The sequence below is a fragment of the Odocoileus virginianus genome, chromosome 2, assembly GCF_023699985.2.
Source record: "Odocoileus virginianus isolate 20LAN1187 ecotype Illinois chromosome 2, Ovbor_1.2, whole genome shotgun sequence".
Lineage (NCBI taxonomy): Eukaryota > Metazoa > Chordata > Mammalia > Artiodactyla > Cervidae > Odocoileus > Odocoileus virginianus.
The window spans coordinates 68,795,530-68,817,781 of record NC_069675.1 but is presented as its reverse complement, the minus strand read 5'-3'; the positions used below and the strand labels follow the sequence as shown (position 1 = coordinate 68,817,781).

General features: G+C 46.6%; 1 protein-coding gene across 2 annotated transcripts; it reads left to right on the top strand.

The window, feature by feature from the left end:
- Positions 1 to 109: 109 nt before the first annotated feature.
- TRIM54 (tripartite motif containing 54) lies at positions 110 to 22,024 on the top strand. 2 transcript variants are annotated; one of them, XM_070450235.1, is made up of 9 exons: positions 110 to 1,413; positions 17,110 to 17,282; positions 17,793 to 17,964; positions 19,743 to 19,838; positions 20,528 to 20,761; positions 21,082 to 21,101; positions 21,217 to 21,341; positions 21,476 to 21,568; positions 21,872 to 22,024. In XM_070450235.1, the coding sequence occupies exons 1-9, from the start codon at positions 1,246 to 1,248 to the stop codon at positions 21,886 to 21,888; spliced, it is 1,098 nt and encodes a 365-aa protein (XP_070306336.1). In that variant the 5' UTR covers positions 110 to 1,245; the 3' UTR covers positions 21,889 to 22,024. The 2 variants fall into 2 exon arrangements, with proteins under 2 accessions (XP_070306336.1, XP_020741871.1); XM_020886212.2 differs by having other exon boundaries at positions 119 to 1,413; positions 21,079 to 21,101.
- The last annotated feature ends 228 nt before the right edge of the window (positions 22,025 to 22,252 follow it).

Here is a 22,252-nt window from a genome sequence, read left to right as displayed (position 1 = left end):
GGGATAGAGAAGAAGAAGGAGAAAAAGGTAGAGGACCAGTGGGCATATCTGAGACCAGCCTGCATCAGGGAGCCAGAGATCAGGACGTGTGTGGAGCTGGGGGCAGAGGCTTCCCAGAGCCTTGTGATGATGACTTTGTCAATGCTCTAAATTTCCCCTGGAGACCGATTCCCTCGGTGCCCAAAATAGGTCCCTGGCATCCAGGTCCTTTCTGCCCAACTCAGCTTCTCTAGATTTCCTAACAAATTAAGAGATGTCCTTGGCGTGGCTCCAGTGATGTGTTGAGGGACCAGAATCCTGTTTTCTCAGGGATACGCTCATGAGGTCGTTTCAGGCCCTGGCGCACCTGTCAGCTCCAGCCTCCTGGGCTTCTTTCCCTAGGACAGGGGGATATAAGAAAGATCTGGGCAAGAACAAAGAAGAGCCTCTCTGTCATCTCTGGTGCCCTTGTTTTGAATCATAGGATTCAGAAGAAGATGGTCAAAGTCACTGACTAAGCCTTGGAGGCAAAAACTTTCATTGTCTCTATCTATAGGTCCAGCAGGATCTCTCCTTTCACCCAGGCCATGTATGGTGCCTGTCACACGGGCCAGTTCAGATTCTGTGTCACTACCTGGAAGAGGCACCCAGGCCCAAGCATTGGGGTCGGGGGCTCACAGGAGCCCTCTGAGTGAGAGCACCTCTGTTGCCCACCTCAGCTTCCACCACAGGAGTGAAGTTCACCCCACTCTCACTCTGGGGAGTCACCCGTTCCCGAATGAGTCAGGGTCACTCACTCGGTGACAGCTGTGGCTCGCCTTACAGGAGCTAAATTGGGAGTTGGAATGTCACACACACATGCTCCTTGTTCCCCACCCCCACGTTAAAAGCTAATCTCCTCTCTGGGGAGTGAGAGACAAACAGCACTGCCCACAGAGTGGACAAGAGGGGTTTGGGAAACAAAAGGAGAAATTTCCAGGGACAGAGCCATTCAGGGAGAGAGGAAGAGAAAAAGCTACATGTGCCTGGCCAGGGTACAGAGCAGAAACTAAAGCGAGGCAAAGTGTCTGAAAACAGCTATCTAAGGACGAGGCAAATTGTTTTGAGGAAGGGACAGGAGACATAGCAGAGCTGTTTCAGGAGTGAGCAACAGAAGGGAACGCAAAGAGTCGGAAGACTGTCGAAAGTACACGAGGAAGGGTCCAGAGGCAGTGAGAGAAGGCCAAGACCAGGGCCAAGGCCAGGGTAGGCACAATCGCTGAGGGGATGAACTTCACGGTGGGTTTCAAGCCGCTGCTAGGGGATGCACACAGCATGGACAACCTGGAGAAGCAGCTTATTTGCCCCATCTGCCTGGAGATGTTCTCCAAACCGGTGGTGATCCTACCCTGCCAGCACAACCTGTGCCGCAAGTGCGCCAACGATGTCTTCCAGGTGGGCCGGGGCAGGGCCGGGCCGGGGCAGGGCAGGCTGGTGAGAGGCTTCTTTGTCAGGTCAGCGCCGAGCACCCAGAAGGTGATGGGAGGAAGGCGCTACAAGGTGGCTGGTGGTGGCTGTCCTGGCTGAAGGGCAGAAGGAGAGCCAGGGGTCCTAGCAGATCCCAAAGTAAGCATGAGTCAGCAGCTGCTCTGCAGGCTGGCGAGCATACAGCCTATGCATGGACAGCCCTGGGATGCTGGTCTCTACAGAGAAAAGGAGACCCGCATGGAAACTGGACAGGGAAGTGATCCTGTAACGAGGCTGTGTGACAGTCTGTGCCAGACTCTGCATTCCAACTTGGAGTTGAGATTTCAAGAACAATGTGGAAAATCTGGAGAAAATAGCAATGAGATAATGAAACATTAAAAAATGAGAAAGGTCCATGATGACAGTGAAATTATTTGTATTTAAAGCCAAAGACCGAGTGCATCCATCTTGGGGGGGTGGGCAGGCAAAGTTAGACAGTGGACAGAACACTGGGAATTCTCCCCCACTAGAGGTGACACTTGTGTCCCTCCCCAGATTGATGAGTCAAGAGACCTGCTGGTTAAAAGGGATCGAGGTCACTTAAGCAGGGAGAAGGCAGAGAATACATTTTACTTCCCCCAAATGGAACCAATTTTGGCTTGTGTGTGGTCACGGAGCAAAGCATAGCTAATCAAATTCACAGATCTCATTTTAGCTCCTGGTTTCAGAACTAAAAGCAGCACGTATGAGAACGGTTTATATAAATGGACTTTCTTTCTTGCCCCATGCCCTGGTGTAGGTTCTAGTAATCTCTAAAATGGAACAAAGATCAGGGAGAGTGAGGGATAAAGGCACACACACACACACAAACACACGTGTCCTTACCAATGAAGTAAAAGCTCAGAATAGACCAGAGCTGGCTGACTTAGTAGGCATGGCAGCGATAAGGAACATCATGAGCACGCAGTCTTCATCTGTATCAGAAATTATGAGGAAACGTGTTGAACACAGTGATTTTTAACTTAACCAAGAGAATGGTCCCCTTTTAAGTTCTTTGGGGGCAGCATGTTTGGGGGAAAATAATTGGCTGGCTGATTCAGGTCATTCTACAGCTGTGCCCACAACGTACCCTTTGTTGTCTGCTGTCTTCCCTGAGCTCAATGGTCTCTCCTGCCATCTTCCCATCGAGGCCTTTTGCCATCTCCTATTCCTCTAAGTCTCCAAACTGGTCATTATTTGGCTCCAGAGAACCTCAGGCCAGTGGTTTTCCCTCTCTGGGGTCTGATCATCCCGGGCATTCAGTCATGTACAACCCACCATCTTGGGTTTTTCCTTGGTCTGATTAACTCTGAACATCCTTCAGGCTAAGATGCCAAGGGGGGAATGACAGAAGGTTTTGCCATCCCGTCTCATGAATTTGTAGTTAAACATTCTTTCATTAGAGCCTGAAATATGTGAAAGCAAACTTTTGAAAGTGAAGGTAACATGTTCTGTAAAAAAAAAAGAGTGGTCAGAATATTAAAGTGCATGGCACACAGTATCACTGGGCAGAGGGACGCAGGGAGGGTCCTATATATGGAGACTAGAAGATGTTCATCCCTGAGTCGGGAAGATCCCCTGGAAGAGGGCATGGCAACCCACTCCAGTATTCTTGCCTGGAAAATCCCATGGACAGAGGAGCCTGGCGGGCTATAGTCCACAGGGTTGCAAGAGTCAGACATGACTTAGCAACTAAACCACCCCCAGAAGATGTTCCAAGTCAGTCTTCTGTATCCAGACACACTGTTTTGGTTCCTTGAAGGTCTGGAATATTGATCTGAGCCCAGAGAGACTTGGGAATTGTTTGGGTCGAACCCTGTGAAGAATATTTGGGAGATAACATGATTCCCAGGGCTTCGGGATGGTTCTGTGGATCTGGACTAATGTGTATCTTTTGAAGTACAGGGCACCCCTAGCCCTCCAAAGAGAGAAGAGTGAAGCAGGTCATTTCCTTGCTGCTTTATTTGGGATGGCCTGGTGGGAGGCTGACCCAGTTTTTTGGCTGCACTTATGTATATACATCTCAGCAGACCTCCCTCTGAAAGATGAGCATATTTAGTTTTTTCACACATTGCCTCCACATTTTGACAACTCTAGGCATAATCAGATACTGTTTTCTAAGTATGGGGACGAGAATAGGACTTCTATATCTTGAAACTACTTAGGAAGAACACACTTAGAACATTGCCTAGAAAGTTAATAGGACTTAGAAAAGTGATACCAGTATATTACACACCCACACACATATTTTTTTCAAACACTATAAGAATTTATATTATGAAAAGTGAATCTTCACCTTCGGCCCTCTCTAATTCCCTTCTCCAGATGGAAGTAGCCATTACCAACTTTCTTGGGTACCCTTGCAGAAATGTTCCACGGTTAGGTACACATTTGTGTGTGTGTGTGTGTGTGTGTGTGTGTGTGTGTATGCACATATTTAAGCTAAATTTATCCTATATCTGCCTTGGTTTACTCTCTTGGCTGTTGTTCCATAGCCACACATTCCAATACGCATCTTCCTTTTTAATGGCTATATAGTGGTCCATTGTTATGACTGAGTCACAGTCTATTTTACCCATACTCTGAAACATTTAGATGATGCTCCGTGTTTTGCTGTCCTAAAAAGCGACTGTGATGGACAACAAAAAAGAATTTGGGAGGAGAAACTTCTCTGGTGGTCCAGTGGCTAAGACTCTGCACTCCCAATGCAAGGGGTCTGCATTTGATCCCTGGTCAGGGAACAAGATCCCACATGCCCCAACTAAGACCCAGCACAACCAAATAATTTTTAAAATACTAAAAAAATAATTTTGAGGGATTGTGACCTTAAAACATCAGGTTATAAGAACTGACTCATTTGAAAAGACCCCGAAGCTGGGCAAGATTGAAGGCGGAAAGAGACGGGGATGACAGAGGATGAGATGGTTAGATAGCATCACCGACTCAATGGACATGAGTTTGAGTCAACTCCAGAAGTTGGTGCTGGACAGGGAGGCCTGGCATGCTGCAGTCCATGGGGTCACAAAGAGTCAGATGCAACTGAGCGACTGAACTGAACATCAGGTTAACAAAAGAGTCAGGAAACAAAATTTTAAATATTAAAATATTTCTTTGAGGTAATTACTTGCCAGTCCAGTGGTTAGGACTCCACTCTTTCACTATTGAGGGCCTGGATTCAATCCCTGGTTGGGGAAGTAAGATCCCATGGCGGGACCAAAAAAAAAATTTTTTTCATTGAAAATGTTGAACAGTATTAAAGGTTTGGGAGGAAATTATCCATAATCCCACCTTCCCCAATGCAATTGTTTTCATGTTTGCATATTATGCTTGTCTCTATACATATTTTTACATAGTTGCCATCACAATTTAACTCATTTTCTTTAGAGCTGTGATACAGTTCTCTTTCTCTCTCCCTCTCTCTCTGAATTTAAACAGAATAAAACACCAAAACACCACATTAACCCCCTTTAATTTCTCTCTTTCTCTTTCCCCACACTTGCACCCACTCAGCTACCAAGCATTTTGGCTAGGGGAAAGCTGTCGGTGTGGGAATTTGACACAAACATCTTCCCATGTGTTTCTGAATTTGTAAACTCTATTCCTTCCTAAACTGCTTTAAAACAGCCTGTGGTTTATTTTTATACCTGCCCCCGCTTCACTGTGGGCACTTGTTTATGAGCTGCAACCTGTTGTAATTTAACAGACAACCAGAAGGCCTTGTGAGAAGGTTGTTCAGAAACAGCTTTTCTGGAGGGTGTCCATTTAGGGAGAGAGTTACAGAGATGGGGATAGCAAGAAAGGGGCCTCCTTCTGTCATAAAGGGCAAACTGGGAAAGAAATGACCTCTTTTATATCATCCCAAATTCAAGTTCCTTTTTCCTTTCTTTTCATTTTTCTTTTTCTTTTTTTTTAGTATTTAGGTTGCTTTGGGTCTTAGTTGTAGCCTGTGAGATCTTTCATTGTGGTGCACAGGCTCCCCAGTAGTGGTGTGCAGGCTCAGTGGTGTGGTCTGCAGGGCTTAATTGCTCTATGGCATGTGGGATCTTAGTTCCCCGACCAGGGATCAAACCCTTGATCCCTGCATTGCAAGGCGGATTCTTAACCACTGGACCACCAGGGAAGTCCCCCAAATTCCAGTTCTTTACAGTCTAATTGTTAGGGCTACTGTCATCAAGTACAGGCCAGCTAGTGAAAACCCTACACAGCCTTCCTCTTCAGCCACTTCCACCTGCTGCTGAGGGCCCTGAGATGTCCCCTCCCCAGCCCAGACTTGGGCAGGTCTTTTTTACGGGAAACTGGTTGATTGAAATTTTATGAACTATGTTAATCTTGTAGCAGGCTTAGGATCTTATTTGGGGGAAGAAACTGGATTTACTGGGAAATAAAATCATAAACCGAGACTCAGCATTCCCAGGCTCTAGTCCTACCAGTTTCTTCCTTAATTGGCCATGACTGTAAAGCAGGTTGTTTCACCTCTTCAAGCCTATTTACACACACATGGATAAAGAGGAGCTTTAAATTGCTTGTAATTCTCACAATCCAATTTCACAAATTGAAGAAACATCATCATGTATTTCCATTCTTTCCGGACTTTGCACTCAGTTACTAGTGTCCTATCTTGGCTCACTCTTTGTTGTTGTTGTTGTTTTGTTTCTTGTTTTTCCTGGCTGCACCATTGGCACGTGGGATCTAAGTTCCCCGGCCAGGGGTCAAACCCACTCTCCCTGTATTGGCAGCATGGCGTCTTAACTGCTGGACCGAGTAGGGAAGTCCGATGGCTCACTCTCCTGCTTACCAGGCCTCTTCTGAGCCAGCCTCCTTTCACAAATCCCTGTGTAACGCTCACTGCTAGGCTCTGCTGGGCAGAGTAAGCCCGCCCATCAAAACCCCTTCCCCACCCACAACTCAGCTTTTGCTGACAATGCCTGGATTCTTCTAAAGGTTTTCAGCTTGCTTCAAATGTGTGGTCTTCTGCCCCTGTTTTCCCACAGTTTCTCTAGTATATTCTGAGGTTCTGTCTCAGAGGACCTGCATGGTTCACTATTCATCATTGGCCAGGCCAACAGTTTAGGGGAGATAGCTGCCAACAACCCTCCTTACATCCTGGGCCAGTATCCCAAATCAGCGTCACTCTGGGTAGCCAGGAAAGATGGAAAACATTCTGAGAGAAGTGTAGATTCAATAGAAGAACTGCATTCACAGAGCATCTTTCTAGATGGAATGTTTCCATTGGATGCTGCAGACCATCACCAAAGAAATATAGCTTAAAAGAGAGACAGCTCGTGGCTTCGGCGATGTTTCCCCCACCCAACTCCAACACCCCAATTCCTACCTTCATAATAAAGGACAGTGTTCAATTTCTAGACGTTAGTGAAAATAAAGATGTCATTTTCCCCATCAAGGTTCACAGAACCCTTGAATTCTACTCATTTGGGGAGCAGTGGCCCCCAGGTTTAAGTTCTCCAGCGTCACAGGCACCAATGTCTTCCCAAGCACCGGTGTTGAAAGGTCTGAATTTTTTTTTTGACTCCCTCCTCTCCTCGGCAGCCCACTCACATCCACGCGATTGGCCAGATTCCACCTCTGGCATCCCCGGTTTTTGCAGGGTTTTTTGTTTCTATCTGAGGGCAAGCCGGTGTTGTGCCTTGCTTCTGATCTGTGTGTCTATCTGCCCGGATGGAGGCGTGGGAGGTCTTACTTCCCTGACCAAGGGCGCCCCCTGCAGTGGAAGCGCAGAGTCTTCACCACTGGACCACCAGGGAAGCCTGGGCCTTTAGGTCAGAAGCAATGGCCAGTCTTCTCTCCCGTGTATCCAAATAACTTCTGTTAGATTAATATTCACTCTGAATTTGTCCTGAAGTTTAGAAACCTTGCCTACAAAATTAAGTTCAGCTCTTTACCCTTGGATTCAAAACCCTCTAAGGTTTTACAATTTTTTTTTAAAAGCCCTTCATGGTAAAATCTACCTTTCAAGTTTTCTCTGTTCCATGACTCCTCTATCTGTAATTTGAACTCCTATAGTATCTTTGGTTTCCTAAAACTCTTTCTAACAACCATCTCCTGCTTCCTGTCTACCCTGTCTTCAAGTGGTATTTTCTTAAACACTTTCCTTAAACTAAGACAGTTCTTTTTTTTTTTTTTTTGATAAACCCTTTTATTTATTTATGCTTCTCCAGTTTGTTCAAAACAACAAGAACAACCCCCTTAATATAACTGACAGTCCTTCTCCCTTCACCCTTCCTTGGGCTGAGGGGTAGTTAATGGGGAAATGGCCCCCAGGGATGAGGTTGACCATAAGAACCCCTTAGGGAAGTAACGGAGTGATGGAGACTGAATACCCTGCCCAGGAGACAGGGCATCTGTAGTGTATGAACTAGGGAGTAAACTAACATAGGTCTGCTAAGTATCTTTTCTCCTGTTAATGCTTCCGGCATTCTAATGCCCCCTGTTCATTCACGGCAGGATTGAGCATTGTATTTTTAAAAAGTAAACATTTATTTCCCCAAACACGAGGTCTTTGTACAAAATTTCAAAAATATATTTTTTTAAAAAGAAGGAAGGAATCACCCACAATTCTATCACTCAGTGGAAATTATTGAAAAAGTATTTAGTTTTTATTTTATGCATGTTATAAAGTAATTCATGGTTTGTACAAAGAAATTTGGGAAACATAGATGACTACAAATAAGAAATTTTGAAATCCTATAACTCCCATCACCCATTTCAAAATTTGGATCCTACTGTCTATATAGACTTACATCCTGCTTTTTTCATGAGTCTCTCCCCATGTTAAGAACATGTTAAAGATAGTTGCATCGTAATACCATTGTAACTCATTTAGTCTTTACTATTAAATAACTGGGCTTCCCTGGTGGTTCAGGTGGTAAAGAATTTGCCGGCAGTTCAGGAGCCGTGGGTTTGATCCCTGGGTTTGGAAGATCCCCTGGAGAAGGGCATGACAACCCACTCCAGTATTCTTGCCTGGAGAATCCCCATGGACAGAGGAGCCTGGCAGGCTACAGTCTGTGGAGTCAGACACAAGTGAAGCAAATAAGCAGCAGCATTAAGTAACAAGCATGTTAACTATCTGAAAAAACAGTTTTACTGTTTATTCTGGTTACAAAAATAATACAGGTGTGTTATGAATTTTTTTTTTCTTTTTGGCTGCACTGGGGCTTAGTTGCAGCATGTGGGATCTAGTTCCCTGACCAGGGATGGAACCCAGGTCCCCTGCATTAGGATCTTGGAGTCTTAGCCACTGGACCACCAGGGAGCTCCTGTATTATGTAGATTTTAAGCCTCATAAATAATATAAAATTATAGAATGTATAAATCCACCTAAACACGCTAGGGCTATTTCAGAGAAGATGGGATTTCAGGAACTATTAATATCAGACAGGAAGAGGGCATTCCAGGGACAGCTAGAGGGAGGCACAAACAAGAGACAGTGGATTCAAAACAGGGATATGGTGACCTGCAAGACGTGAGAGGAGAAGGTTGCTATAAAAACTAACAACTCCCTTCCCCCACACTGGTCAGTGTTCTTACCATAAATATATACATTAAGGCTCATTGCTCAGAGAACATCAGCCTTTGAATGGAGCTACTGCTAAGTACAAATCCTCATTTTAGATCTGAGGAAATCTGAGCCATAAGAGAAATTGTTTTCCCAAGGTCATAAATGGCAAATCCCAAACCACATCTTCAGATCACTGCTACTTTCCCTATATCATCTTGCATTAAATACTCTCAATTAAAATACAGAGATGCTACCAAGAATGGGGAACAATTTTATCTGCATATCTAGCATAGATGACTTTCTCAAGGTAGTCACTTGGCATTTGCAAACCATTTAGGACGCAAGACACACAAGTTTTGATTAGGGGAGGGAGTTAGGAAAGGGTTAGAGCAAATGTCCCAAACTTCATTCTCTGTCATCTTCCTGATTTTTGCCAAAACTGTGTACACCACTTGTACTATGCTTGAGTATTTCTACTTAAAAGAACTCACTTTGGGGACTTCCATGGTGGTTCAGACTCAGAGCTCCCAATGCAGGGTTTCCTTGGTCAGGGAACTAGATCTTGCATGTACCAAGAACCTGCATGCCGCAACCAAGATCCAGTACAGCCAAATAAATAATTTTGTAAAAAATAACTCACTTTTAAAGATGAAATATTTATAATTCTAAATGAAAAAATCCACGAAAAATCACCAGTTTTATAGGCTGGTTATTTTTTTCTAATATACGTTTAGGTAAACACATGAGAGGGCTTACCTGGTATCTCAGTGGTAAAGAATCCGCCTGCCAATGGAGGTTCAGTCCCTGGGTTGGGACGATCCCCTGGAGAAGGAAATGCCAACCCACTCCAGAATTCTTGCCTGGAAAATCCCATGGACAGAGGAGTCTGTCGGGCTACAGTCCATGGGGTCGCAAAAAGAGTCAGACACGACTTAGCGACTAAACACCAAACACCTAAGAAATGTTTGTGTCCATCCCCAGGCCGCCTGAAATCTTCATGCCTGCTCTCAGTATATATACCGCATTTTGGGAAACTGCACACTCGGGTAGCACAGTGAGGGTGTCTGAGCTACGTAAGCTAGCAACACGTCATGCCATGAGCTAGAAGACTCCAAAAATCCAAAAGAAAAACTTCACTGTTTAGTAGTCGAGTTTAGCCCTAGTACCAAAGGACATATATACGCACCACATATACGTTTCAGGGTCTACTCTAGCAAAGGAAGTTGGATGTGGAGTTGGGTAGGGGAAACACTGCTGAAACCATTACAAAAAGGAAGAGGTGCCCTCGAGGTTAGGAGGAAAGCCAACCAGAGGTAGAATATGGCAGGAGGAGTTGAGCTGTGGAACAGGGGAGGACTCCGGGACCCGGGGATGAGTGGCAAAGCTGTGCTCAGCTGTGGCATCTACTCCAGGAAGCAGCGCCAGCCTGTGGCCAGAGAGGACTAACCCTCCCCCTCGCCTGCCCTATGTGCTCTCCAGCTTCCAGGAAAGGTGCTCTTCAAACAAGGGACCGAGGTTGACTGTCTAAGCATTGATTGCTTCTCAGAGCCCCTGGTCCTGGGAGAATGCTTTAGCCAGGATTAGCCAGTGGGATGAGCCACCAAGGAAATTTCTTTAACAGGTGTGGAAGCGGTGATGAGTTACCGTGCCTCACCAGCCCACCTCAGGTCAATCTCTGGGGTGAGTCCTCACTGTGGGGAATCTGAAGTAGGACCCTTGACCAAGATAACCCAACAAGTCTTGATTACTTTTTCTTCTCTTTTGTAGCACTGTGGTAAAGTACACATAAAATAAATATTTACTATCTTAACCATTCTTAAGTGTGCAGTTCAGTGGCATTAAGAATATTTACATTGTTGTTCAACCATCACCACTATCCATCTCCAGAACTCTCATCATCCCAAATGGAAACTCCATACCTATTAAATAATAACTTATTTCCCTTCCTCCAACCCCTGGCAACCACCCTTCTATCTCTGTGAGTTTGACCATTCTAGGTACCTCATATAAGAGGGGTCATGCAGTATTTGCCCTTTTGTGACTGGTTCTTCTTTAATGAAGCAGACTATGCTTTCTTCTTAAGTGAACAACGCAAAGAAATAGAGGAAAACAGTAGAATGGGAAAGACTAGAGATCTCTTCAAGAAAATTGGAGATACCAAGGGAACGTTTCATGCAAAGATGGGCACAATAAAGGACAGAAACAGCAAGGACCTAGCAGAAGCAGAAGAGATTAAGAAGAGATGGCAAGAATACACAGAAGAACTATACAAAAAAGGTCTTAATGCTCAGGATAATCACAATGGTTTGGTCACTCACCTAGAGCCAGACATCCTGGAGTGTGAAGTCAGGTGGGTCTTAGGAAGCATTACCATGAATAAAGCTGGTAGAAGTGATGGAGTTCCAGCTGAGCAATTGAAAATCCTAAAAGATGATGCTGTGAAAGTGTTGCACTCAATATGCCAGCAAGTTTGGAAACTTAAGAGTGGCCGCAGGACTGGAAAAGATCAGTTTTCATTCCAGTCTCAAAAAAAGGTGATGCCAAAGAATGTTCCAAGAACTGCACAGTTCTACTGATTTCACTTACTAGTAAGGTAATGCTCAAAATCCTTCAAGCTAGGCTTCAACAGTACGTGAACTGAGAACTTCCAGATATACAAGCTGGATTAGTAAAGGCAGAGGAACCAGAGATCAAATTGCCAATATCCGTTGGACACAGTAAAGCAAGGGAATTACAAAAAAACATCTACTTCTGCTTCATTGCCTACACTAAAGTCCTTAACCATGTGGATCACAACAAACTGTGGAAAATTCTTAAAGAGATGGGAATATAAGACCACCTTACCTGCCTCCTGAGAAATCTGTATGCAAGTCAAGAAGCAGCAGTTAGAACTGGACATGGAATAATGGACTGGTTCAAAATTGGGAAAGGAGTACATCGAGGCTGTATGTTGTCACCATGCTTATTTTTATTTGCAGAGTATATCATGTGAAATGCTGGACTGGATGAAGCACAAGCTGGAATCAAGATTGCTGGGAGAAATAGCAACAATCTCACATATGCAGATGATGCCACATTAATGGCAGAAAGTGAAGAGGAACTAAACAGCCTCTTGATGAGGGTAAAAGAGGAGAGTGAAAAACCTGGCTTAAAACCCAGCATTCAAAAAGTGAAGATCATGGCATCTGGTCTCATAACTTCATGGCAAATAGATGGGTGGGAAATGGAAACAGTGACAGATTTTATTTTCTTGGGCTCCAAAATCACTGCAGACGGTAACTGCAGCCATGAAATTAAAAGATGCTTGCTTCTTGGAAGAAAAGCTATGACAAACCTAGATAGCATATTAAAAGCAGAGACATCACTTTGCTGACAAAGGTATGTTTAGCCAAAGCTATGATTTTCCACTAGTCATGTACAGATTTGAGAGTTGGAGAATAAAGAAGGCTGAGCACCGAAGAATTGATGCTTTCAAATTGTAGTACTGGAGAAGACTCTTGAAAGTCCCCTGGATAGCAAGGAGATCAAACCAGTCAGTTCTAAAGGAAACCAGCCCTGAATATTCATTGGAAGGATTGATGCTGAAACTGAAGCTCCAATACTTTGGTCACCTGATTCGAAGAGCCAACTCATTGGAAAAGACCCTGATGCTGGGAAAGATTGAAGTCAAGGAGGAGAAGGAGGTGGCAGAGGATGAGATGATTAGATAACATCACTGACTCAATAGACATGAGTTTGAGCAAACTCCGGGAGATAGCAAAGACAGGGAAGCCCGGGGTGCTGCAGAGAGCCAGACACAACTTAGTGATTGAACAACAAATGTTTTCTTCTTTTCTTTAATTGAAATTGAATTGTTTGTTGAAGCAGTTCTTCCAGAAGGTATCTTTGTCCCTTGTCATGCTCTCTTTTCCATTTCCTTTTTGTATTATCTTGGCTTGCATCTCCTGTTGGATCTCTTCTGTTTATCAGTCTTCTTTAAATAAGGATAGCTTTATCTGGTACTGAGGGTAAATTTGTCACTCAACCCTGTTGACCTTGGCTTCCTTCCAAAAGCAGACTGGCTCTCTGGATGTTGTCATTGGTTTGTAATCTCTGTTTACTTCTTTGGTTTCTTGGATGAATAGAGGTGTATGACCTGGATTAGTAGGCAGTTGAGTGGCTCAGTTTGGTTATGTTGCCTCAGAATATTTTTCACACGAGTCTGATGAATTATGATGAATTATCTACCATGGGGGCCTGTGTAGCCACGGGAGGAGGTCTCCTGTGAGATCTGAACTATCTCTCCACAGACAAGAAGGTCACTCTGGTTGCCAGCTAGCACTCTGTGGCACACGGGGTTTTGGTATGATGAGTCATCTTCTGTTTATTTCTGTTGAAATAACTTCAATCCACAGTTGCACAGTTGACTTTTAAGCTGTCCTCTCTTTCCTATGTGAAAGGTTCCTATATGAAAGGATGATGCTTGGTCCTTCATGACTCTTTTACTGAAACACTTCACCTAAGGCTCAGAGAGAAAAATGTTAGCTTTGGGCATCATTCTTCAATGCACCTAAATTTTATTGTATCTGACAATGTAGTATAATGATTATTCAGAGTATAATGATTACTCTGACCCTGAGGTCAGAGTGCCTGAGTTGAGATATTGATTTTGCTACCAACTGGCTGATGACCATGTGCAAATTTATTTAACTTTTCTGGGTTACAATTTCCCATCTTTGAAATGGAGCTAATGATATGAAGATGAAATGAATTAATACAAATAAAAGGATTTAGAGCAAAGCCTGGCATAAACTAAGTGTTCAATAGATGTTAGACTTGTATATTTCTTACTATATTTCTTGTAGTCCAGGTTAGAGGGCAAATGTTCATCTCCTCCACCATCTTTTTAAAAAAATATTTATTTATCTATTTGGCTGCTCTGAGTCTTAGATGCAGCACACAGGATCATTCGATCTTCGAGTGGGCATGTGGGATCTAGTTCCCTGACCAGGGATGGAACCTGGGCCCCTGCATTGGGAGCTCAGAGTCTTAGCCACTGGACCACCAGGGAAGGCCCTTTTCCACCATCTTTACAAGAACTTCTTGAGGGTTAAATTCAAGAAATGTGTAGAAAACCCCTAGCACAGTGCTTAGCACATAATAGGTCCTCAAAACATGTGTTGACTGTTAAATAATGAGTATGGAGGAAGGGTCCAGTGAGGGGCAGAGGTTAGCAGAAGCTTTAGGAGTCTGTCTTTGCTCTGGGCCAAGACTATAGAATATGCCCCCTGGACTTCCCTGACGGTCCAGTGGTTAAGAATCCTCCTGCCAATGCAAGGGACACAGGTTGGATTCCTGGTCTGGGAAGATTCCACATGCCACAGGGCAACTAGGCCCATGCACCACAACTATTGAGCCTGTGCTCTAGAGCCTTTGAGCTGCAACTACTGAAGCCCATGCACATACAACCTGTGCTCCGCAACAAGAGAAGCCACTGAAATGAGACGACCACACACCACAATGGAGTGCTCTGCCCTCTGCAACTAGAGAAAACCCAAGTGCAGCAGTGAAGACTGAGCACAGCCAAAGATAAAATAAAATAATTTAATTATATACAAATAATACGTCCCCTTTCCTCCCATTCAGACACCAAGCAGATTTAAATGCTTGCCACCAGCCAATCAAAGAGAAGTAAGATTCCAGGAGTTTGCAGGCTTAGAGTTTTTCTTACACCACCTTGCTCACTTGGATTCTAAATACTGAAAGATAATTGCATCAAGCAAACAAAAGCCCAGCGATCTCACACTTTAGTCCAGTCTTTAAGCTAAACGTAACAATATTCATACAATTCCAATTACTAAGAAGGATTTATGTTTATTTACACAAACACAGCCTTGGGATAATCTCAAGCTAATCTTTTTTAGCTTAATGATGGGCTGAAGTGTTAACTTCTTATAATTTTCAAGAAATTCGGCCAAGGGCTTCCCTCGAGGCTCAGTGGTAAAGAATCTGCTAGCCAATGAAGGAGACTCGGGTTCAATCCCTGGTCCAGGAAGATCTCACATGCTTCCCAGCAACTAAGCCCATGCGCCACAACTACTGAGCCTGTGCTCTAGAGCCCGGGAACCACAACTACTAAAGCCCAAGCACTCTAGAGCCTGTGCTCTGTGACAAGAGAGGCTTCCGCAACGAGAAGCCTGTGCATTACAACTAGAGAGTAGCCCCTCTTGCCACAATAAGAGAAAAACCCGCACAGCAACAGAGACCCAGCAAACCCCAAAATAAATAAATAGATTTAAAAAAAAAGAAATCCCGCCAAAATGTGATAAGGATTTGGAGAAGTTTATGGAACCCAACTGTGGGAAATACATCTAAACACACAAAGTCACAGGTGACTACCCTCTCCATCACTCTCTAGGAGTGAGTGTTCTTCCAGTCAGTTAGGATTAGGTTCAGCTGTAAAAGACAGAAAACCAAAAATAACAGTGAATTCAAGTAGGTAAAACTTTTTTTCTCTCCAGTGAAGGTGGGCAATCCAGTTCCGCCGCATCAGAGACTCCTTTTATCTTGCCATTCTCGGCATGTGGCTACTGCATGGCTCTAGATGGCTGCTTCAACCTGTGCCATTTCATCTTCATTCCAGTCAGCAGGAAGGAGAAAAGAGGAGAAGTAGGGCATGCCTTTCACATTAAAGATACTTCCTAGAAATTGCACAAAACATTTCTATCTATATCCCATTGGCCAGAACACAGTCACCTCGTCACATCCAGCTGGAAGGGAAGCTTGGTTGTGTGGTCTTTATTCCGTGTGTCTTACTAAAAGTCTAGGGTCTCTATTATTGAAGAAGAAGAGGTGAATATTGAGGAACAACAAGCAGTCTCCACCACTCATCTATACTTCTCTCCCCAGATTGGTTCTTTCTCTTCCCTGCAGACCAGGCTTCTCTGTTCACAGTATCTGACCCCTCACACGGCCCACTTGTACAGATTTTGGGATGGCCACAATGTCGGCTCTTAGCTCAACTCCACAGGTCTTTTTTCAGTTCAAAAGCTGCACATGGTCTAGTCACCTCAGCCTCTGTGTCTCCATTCCAATTTCCTAGAGAGAAAAACTGATTGGTCCTATTGGGTCAGGTGATCATGTCCTCAATTCTGAGCCAAACCTCTGAGGCCTCAGCCATGGCAGGGCTCTCCCTTTTAGGAGGGGATGGAGCAGGTCCTCTCAGGGGTGTAAGTGGGAGGAACTGGTGATCCCACCTGGTGAGTCCTCCTTCCAAGCTTCCTCCTGTCATAACACCCAGCCCACTGGATGAAATTTGTCAGTTTGCTCTTCCTGAGGGCAGGAATAATCATCTTTTCCCCAGAGCCTAGCAATTACCTGGCACACTCAACTTTTGTGGTAGAGTGAATAATCCAGTCTAGTCCTTAATCGTGCAGAGGTTGAATGCTTGCCCAGACATACACGGTAGGGCACGACAGGAGCAGCATGGGAACCCAGGAACCCTGATTCCCTGTGCCTGAAGAGATTTCCCTGGATTACCCGGCTCTATGTGTCTGCTCCATTGTTCAGCATTTGTCTCTGTGCCCCTGCCCGGGGTTGCAAAGAATCTCCCCCACACGTGGCCCACGAGAGCCCTAGGCTGGAGGCTATTGGTTACACTGCTCAGAGTCCATTTCCTTTCTCGGTCTTCCTGGTGAGGTCAATGTCTCCCCACAGCTCCAAGCTGGGCCCCTTTGGGGAGGTCTTGCCCTGACAAGGCCTGATCAAGCTAGGCTCTGGATGCAGGGACACTCAAACGAGTGGGCTGAGTAAGGAGACAAAGGTGGGAGAGATTTCCATGGCCACCCACCTGGGGCTGCTCTCAGAGGAGCACCCAGCCATAGAAAAGAGTGGGAGGGAACTTCCTTGGCTGTCCAGTGGTTAAGACTATGTGCTCCCAGTGCATGGGACACAGGTTCAATCCCTGCTTGGGGAACTAAGATCCCACATGCCATGCAGCACACCATGGCCAAAAAAAAAAAAAAAAGAGCTGCTGCCGCCCCCCTCCATCACTGTCCTACTCCCCAGCCCCTGTGACCTTCCCTCCCGCCCCCTCCAGTTCCCCCATAACTCACTGGGCCTTCCTCTCACGCTGTCTGCACCCACAGGCCTCGAACCCTCTGTGGCAGTCCCGGAGCTCCACCACTGTGTCTTCAGGGGGCCGTTTCCGCTGCCCATCTTGCAGGCACGAGGTGGTCCTGGACCGACATGGCGTCTACGGCCTGCAGCGGAACCTGCTCGTGGAGAACATTATCGACATTTACAAGCAGGAGTCCTCCCGGTGAGCTGTTAGGGTCTCATTTCTCTAAAGTGCAGGGCCTGGGACATAGCCAGGGAGCCCATCAGGGCCAGCAGGGAGAAGCTGAAACGATCAACCTGCCTCTTCAGTTTAGTGACGAGAGGAGGAGGAGGGACTTGCCCCCAGCTCGGTAGGTCACCAGCTCAGGCGGACTCTGATTCTTGGTCAGCGCTTCCCCCTCTTCACCTGGGAGGGGCTGGCCGTCCACCAGCAAGGTCCTTGCCAACCCTCCATGACCTCCCTCCCGTGGGACTTCCCTGCCCCCTGGAATAGAAACTACTCTTGGATCTAGGCCTCCTGCACCTTGGATGTAGCTCTGTTCCTCAAGTGAAGAGGAAGTCGCCCGCCTGCCCAGCCACAGCAGCAGCTGTCGGGGCACAGAGGGTGGCAGTGGCTGGTGGAGGCGGAAGAAAAAGTGCTCAGGGGGCCTCACACGCTTGGCCCCCCTGCCTGGCCCCTGACCCCCCTCCCACCCTGCCCACTCCCCCGCAGTCCACTGCATTCCAAGGCTGAGCAGCACCTCATGTGCGAGGAGCATGAAGATGAGAAGATCAATATCTACTGTCTGAGCTGTGAAGTGCCCACCTGCTCTCTCTGCAAGGTCTTTGGTGCCCACAAGGACTGTGAGGTGGCCCCACTGCCCACCATTTACAAACGCCAGAAGGTATCAAGCAGCAGAAGGAGCAAGCATGGGGCGGCGGGGGAGGCGGGGCGGTGGAGATGCAGGATGGGATCTCAAAGTGCAGCCTCTTACTCCACTTGACTTCAAAGGCAGGCAGATCAGGGCTGAAGTCCCAGCTCAGAGTGTGACCTTGGGTAAGTCACTTGACCTCTCTGGCCCTGATGTTCTTCCTCACTTGTAAAATGGGAATGAAAGTGCTTACACCTGAGAGTTTTAAGGATCATATGAGAAATGGATGCAGTATGGTGAACTCTCAAGGCCATCTCACTGTCATACAAGTAGATTCTACATAAAACGTTATTTAAAATTAAGGGACTCCTCTGGAGGTCTGGTGGTTAAGCTTCCAGTGCAGGGGGCACTGGTTCAATCCCTGATTGGGGAACCAAGATTCCACATGCCATGCAGTATGGCCAAAAAATGAATTAATCAGTTAATTTTTTAAAAAATAATTGAAAAAATAAAATAAAAATTAAATTAGTAGACAGGTAGAAAGTAAAGGAAAAAGAAAAAGAAAAAAAAGAAAGTAAAGGAAAGCTCCAAGTGTGGGTGAGGTAGGGAGAGAAGGTGGGAGAGTGAGATGTGAACAGAACCCTGAATGATAAGCATGGGAAAGGTAGGATTTCCCACAGGCAAATTATTACTGAACTAGACAGATGAGACTATGCCTACAAACTCCTGAAACTTGGGGGACCTACAACAAAGACCCCCAAGGATCACAGAATACACTGGAATCCCAGGAATCCCTGGAGTGGTCAGTTGTGCCACCTGGCTTTTGACTAAAGCAAATGCAAATTCTGCCTGGTGGAAAACCCTCAATTTAGGCCTTGGGTTTTTCTTAGATTAAGATCAGCGTAAGATGAGCTCACAATTGAAGATAAACAAAGAAACATACTCATGAGTAAAGTCAGCAGAAACAAAATTTTCAGATTTAGACCCTCAAGAAATTAAGATACTGGTATTATTAAAGAAGGTAAAGTCAGCTTTGTATAAAATGCTTTAAAAATGGAATTTAAAAATAAGCAATAGTAGACTATCAAAAGTGCAGATTTGATAAAGAACCAAACGGAGCTTTTAGAAATGAAAATATAATTGTAGAAAACAAAACATTCAAGGGACGAATTAAATGACAACTTCCTCTCAGTAAGAGAGGACTGGGGAATTCCCTGGCTGTCCAGTGGTTAGCACTCTGTGCTTTTACTCTCAAGGGCCTGAGTTGGGGAACTAAGATGCCACAAGCCACACAGCATGGCCAGGAAAAAAAAAATTTTTTTTCACATAAAGAAATTTTAAAAGGGAAAGAGAGGACTGAAAAAATATCTTAGAATATAGCACTGGGAGATGAGGAGGTTGGGAATGAGAAGGTCTAACATATATCTAATCAGAGTCCCAGAATGAGAAAAATAAAGAGAAAGGAGAAGAGGCAATATTATCTTAACAGATAATCCTGAAGACCTTTTCAAAATTGGTGGATGATAAAGCACGCAGCCCAGTGCCTGGCATTTGGTGGATATTTGGTGAATGTCTCTTCCTTACTTGGAGGTGGAGGACTTCCTATCTCCACTTCCTTCCAGAATTTATAGACTGCTTCCAAACTTCTTGAATGGTTCCAAACTCTCTAGATCTCTGTCAGAGTTGCCCTGAGGATGCCCTGATGGTGGAGTGGAGGGCAGTCCTCTCCTGGGTAGCCCTGGACAGGGAGGGAGGGACTTAGCTCCAGACCAGGTCCTCCAGCCCTGAGTGCTGGCCTCTGTGTGTGGCAGAGTGAGCTCAGCGATGGCATCGCGATGCTGGTGGCCGGCAATGACCGTGTGCAAGCAGTGATCACACAGATGGAGGAGGTGTGCCAGACCATTGAGGTGAGCCTGGAAAGGGAGGGAGGAAAAGTTGCTGGGCTCCTGGAGGTGAATCACAAATGGTAGAATGTGCTTACTCAGGCTGCTAGGTTTGAATCCCAGCTCTGTCCTCCCCTGAGACTGGTCCAGTGACTTGACTTCTCAGTGTTTGGGTTTGCTTGTTTTTAACTATGTAAAAGAGTGATGATGAGAATGATATGATGGCTACCTCCATGGAGCTTTTTGAGAATTAAGTGAGATAATACAAATAAAAACCAGAGTCAGAGAATTAGGCAGCAGCACTCATGAAACTCCTTTAAATATATAGTGTTATTTTCTGAGAGAGTAGATCTTAAAATTTCCCATCACAGGGAAAAATTTTTGTCCACTATGTATGGTGTTGGATGTTAACTAGGCATATTGTGGCGATCAGTTCACAATATATACAAATATTGGATCATTATGTTGTACACCTGAAGCTAATATGTTGTATGTCAATTAAACCTCAACAAAGTATATATCAGTATTATTACTGAAAAGATCTGGGAACCAGAAGCCCTGGGTGGAGTCCGGTCTCTGCCACTAATTTGTGGCTGTAATTGACAGGTCACAGCTCTTCTTGGCTCCCCGAGACTTCCATTAAGTGGGGAGTGGGACAAGTAGCCTGGTGCTCTCCCAGCTATGAGGTCTCATCCTTATTCCTGGTTTTTCAGGAAAACAGTCGGAGGCAGAAGCAGTTGCTGAACCAGAGGTTTGAGGGCCTATGTGCGGTGCTGGAGGAGCGGAAGGGTGAGCTGCTGCAGGCGCTGGCCAAGGAGCAGGAGGAGAAACTGCAGCGAGTCAGGGGCCTCATCCGCCAGTATGGAGACCACCTGGAGGCCTCCTCTAAGCTGGTGGAGTCTGCCATCCAGTCCATGGAGGAGCCGCAGATGGCGCTCTACCTGCAGGTGGGCCCTGGGCGGTGGCGGGGGGGGGGGGGGGGGGGGGGGGGGGGTGTTGGGGTGGGTGAGGCGGGCGGTGGCAGGCCACCTAGTGGCTGCAGTGGGGGCCTTCGCACTGGGAAGCCGGGTTCAAGTCTTATTTCTGGCACCTACTTGCCCCATGGCTTTGGGCAAGTCACCCTCTCTGTCCTTTTTTTTTTCCTTAACAAATTGGGACATGCATCCCCCCCCCCCCAACCCGCAGGACAGTGGTGGGCATCAGAAATGGGATATTGCTGGAGGTTGGCACAGTGCTTACTCTCACCCTCCTTTCCTCCCTGCAGCAGGCCAAGGAGTTGATCAATAAGTGAGTAGGTGGAGTGGGAAGGGAGAGGAAGGGGTGGGCGGGGACTCCACTGACAAGGGTGGGAAAGGGGTGGTGGTGCTTGGAGTCTCCAGCTGAGCCGCTGTGGCTGCTGCAGGGTCGGGACGATGTCGAAGGTGGAGCTGGCCGGCCGGCCGGAGCCAGGCTATGAAAGAATGGATCAATTCACCGTGAGCGTGGAGCATGTGGCCGAAATGCTGAGAACCATCGACTTCCAACCAGGTGAGGAAGACAGGATGTGAGGAAGCGGCCGGCCGCTAGGTCTGGGAGTCCAGACCCTCTGGGTCGGGGAGGGATGGGGGTAAGACGTCCAGAGAATAAGGGACCCCAACTCACCCAGCCTTCTCCTGGCCTAGGCACTTCTGGGGAGGAAGAGGATGAGGAGGTCGCGGTGGAAGGGGAAGAGGGCAACGCAGGACCAGAGGAAGAGCGGACGGATGGGCGGGAAAGTGAGTGTGGACATCGGCGGGGCCTGGCGGGGACCCCCTTCCACCGTCGGGCCATCGTACTCTCCGGGGCATCAGGGATCGCTTGGAGACCCTACTCCCAACATCAACCAGGAGGGGCGCGCCCCCTAGCGCGCCGGCCGAAGTACAACTTTCTTTAACACTATCCATCTCTCTGGGCTGGTGGAAGACCGGGTTAGGTGGGGCAGTGGAGGAGAAACCCTCCTGCCTGGAGAAACGAGTGAGCTGGGCTTCGGAATTGCCTTGTTTCTTGGGAGCGCCCGCCCACTGAGCTTTCTTTCCCAGACACAGGCCAGCACTGACTCGCTCCTGTTGCGGATCCTGCGCACCCGGGTCCTGGCGCTCGCATGGTAAACGACCTGAGCAGAGACCACCATGCCACCCAACCCGGCGCCCCGCCGCGGGGGAGGGGCTCAATAAAGAGCTAATGCGTCCCGACCCGCAGCTCCTTTCACTGCTCACTCTCTCAGCTTCTGCTTCGGAGACATAGCATCACCATCCATCCCGCCCTTCTCCAAATCTGGGACCTCTTGGGGCGGGGACGGGTGGGGGTGGGGGGTGAAGCGGAACGAACCCTTTTGGGGCACCTCCTTGATATTAGGCACGGATTCGCGAGCCCAGTGCCAAGAGAAGAGAGTCGGGGGTGGTGTGGCGACACTGGGGCTT

Bases quoted from the DNA above. Each gene is read 5' to 3' on its own strand.
- TRIM54 (XM_020886212.2), top strand. From the start codon at position 1,246: ATGAACTTCACGGTGGGTTTCAAGCCGCTGCTAGGGGATGCACACAGC. The intron at 1,414-17,109 runs GTGGGCCGGGGC...CTGCACCCACAG, and splicing joins GCGCCAACGATGTCTTCCAG to GCCTCGAACCCTCTGTGGCA. The intron at 21,342-21,475 runs GTGAGGAAGACA...CTCCTGGCCTAG, and splicing joins AACCATCGACTTCCAACCAG to GCACTTCTGGGGAGGAAGAG.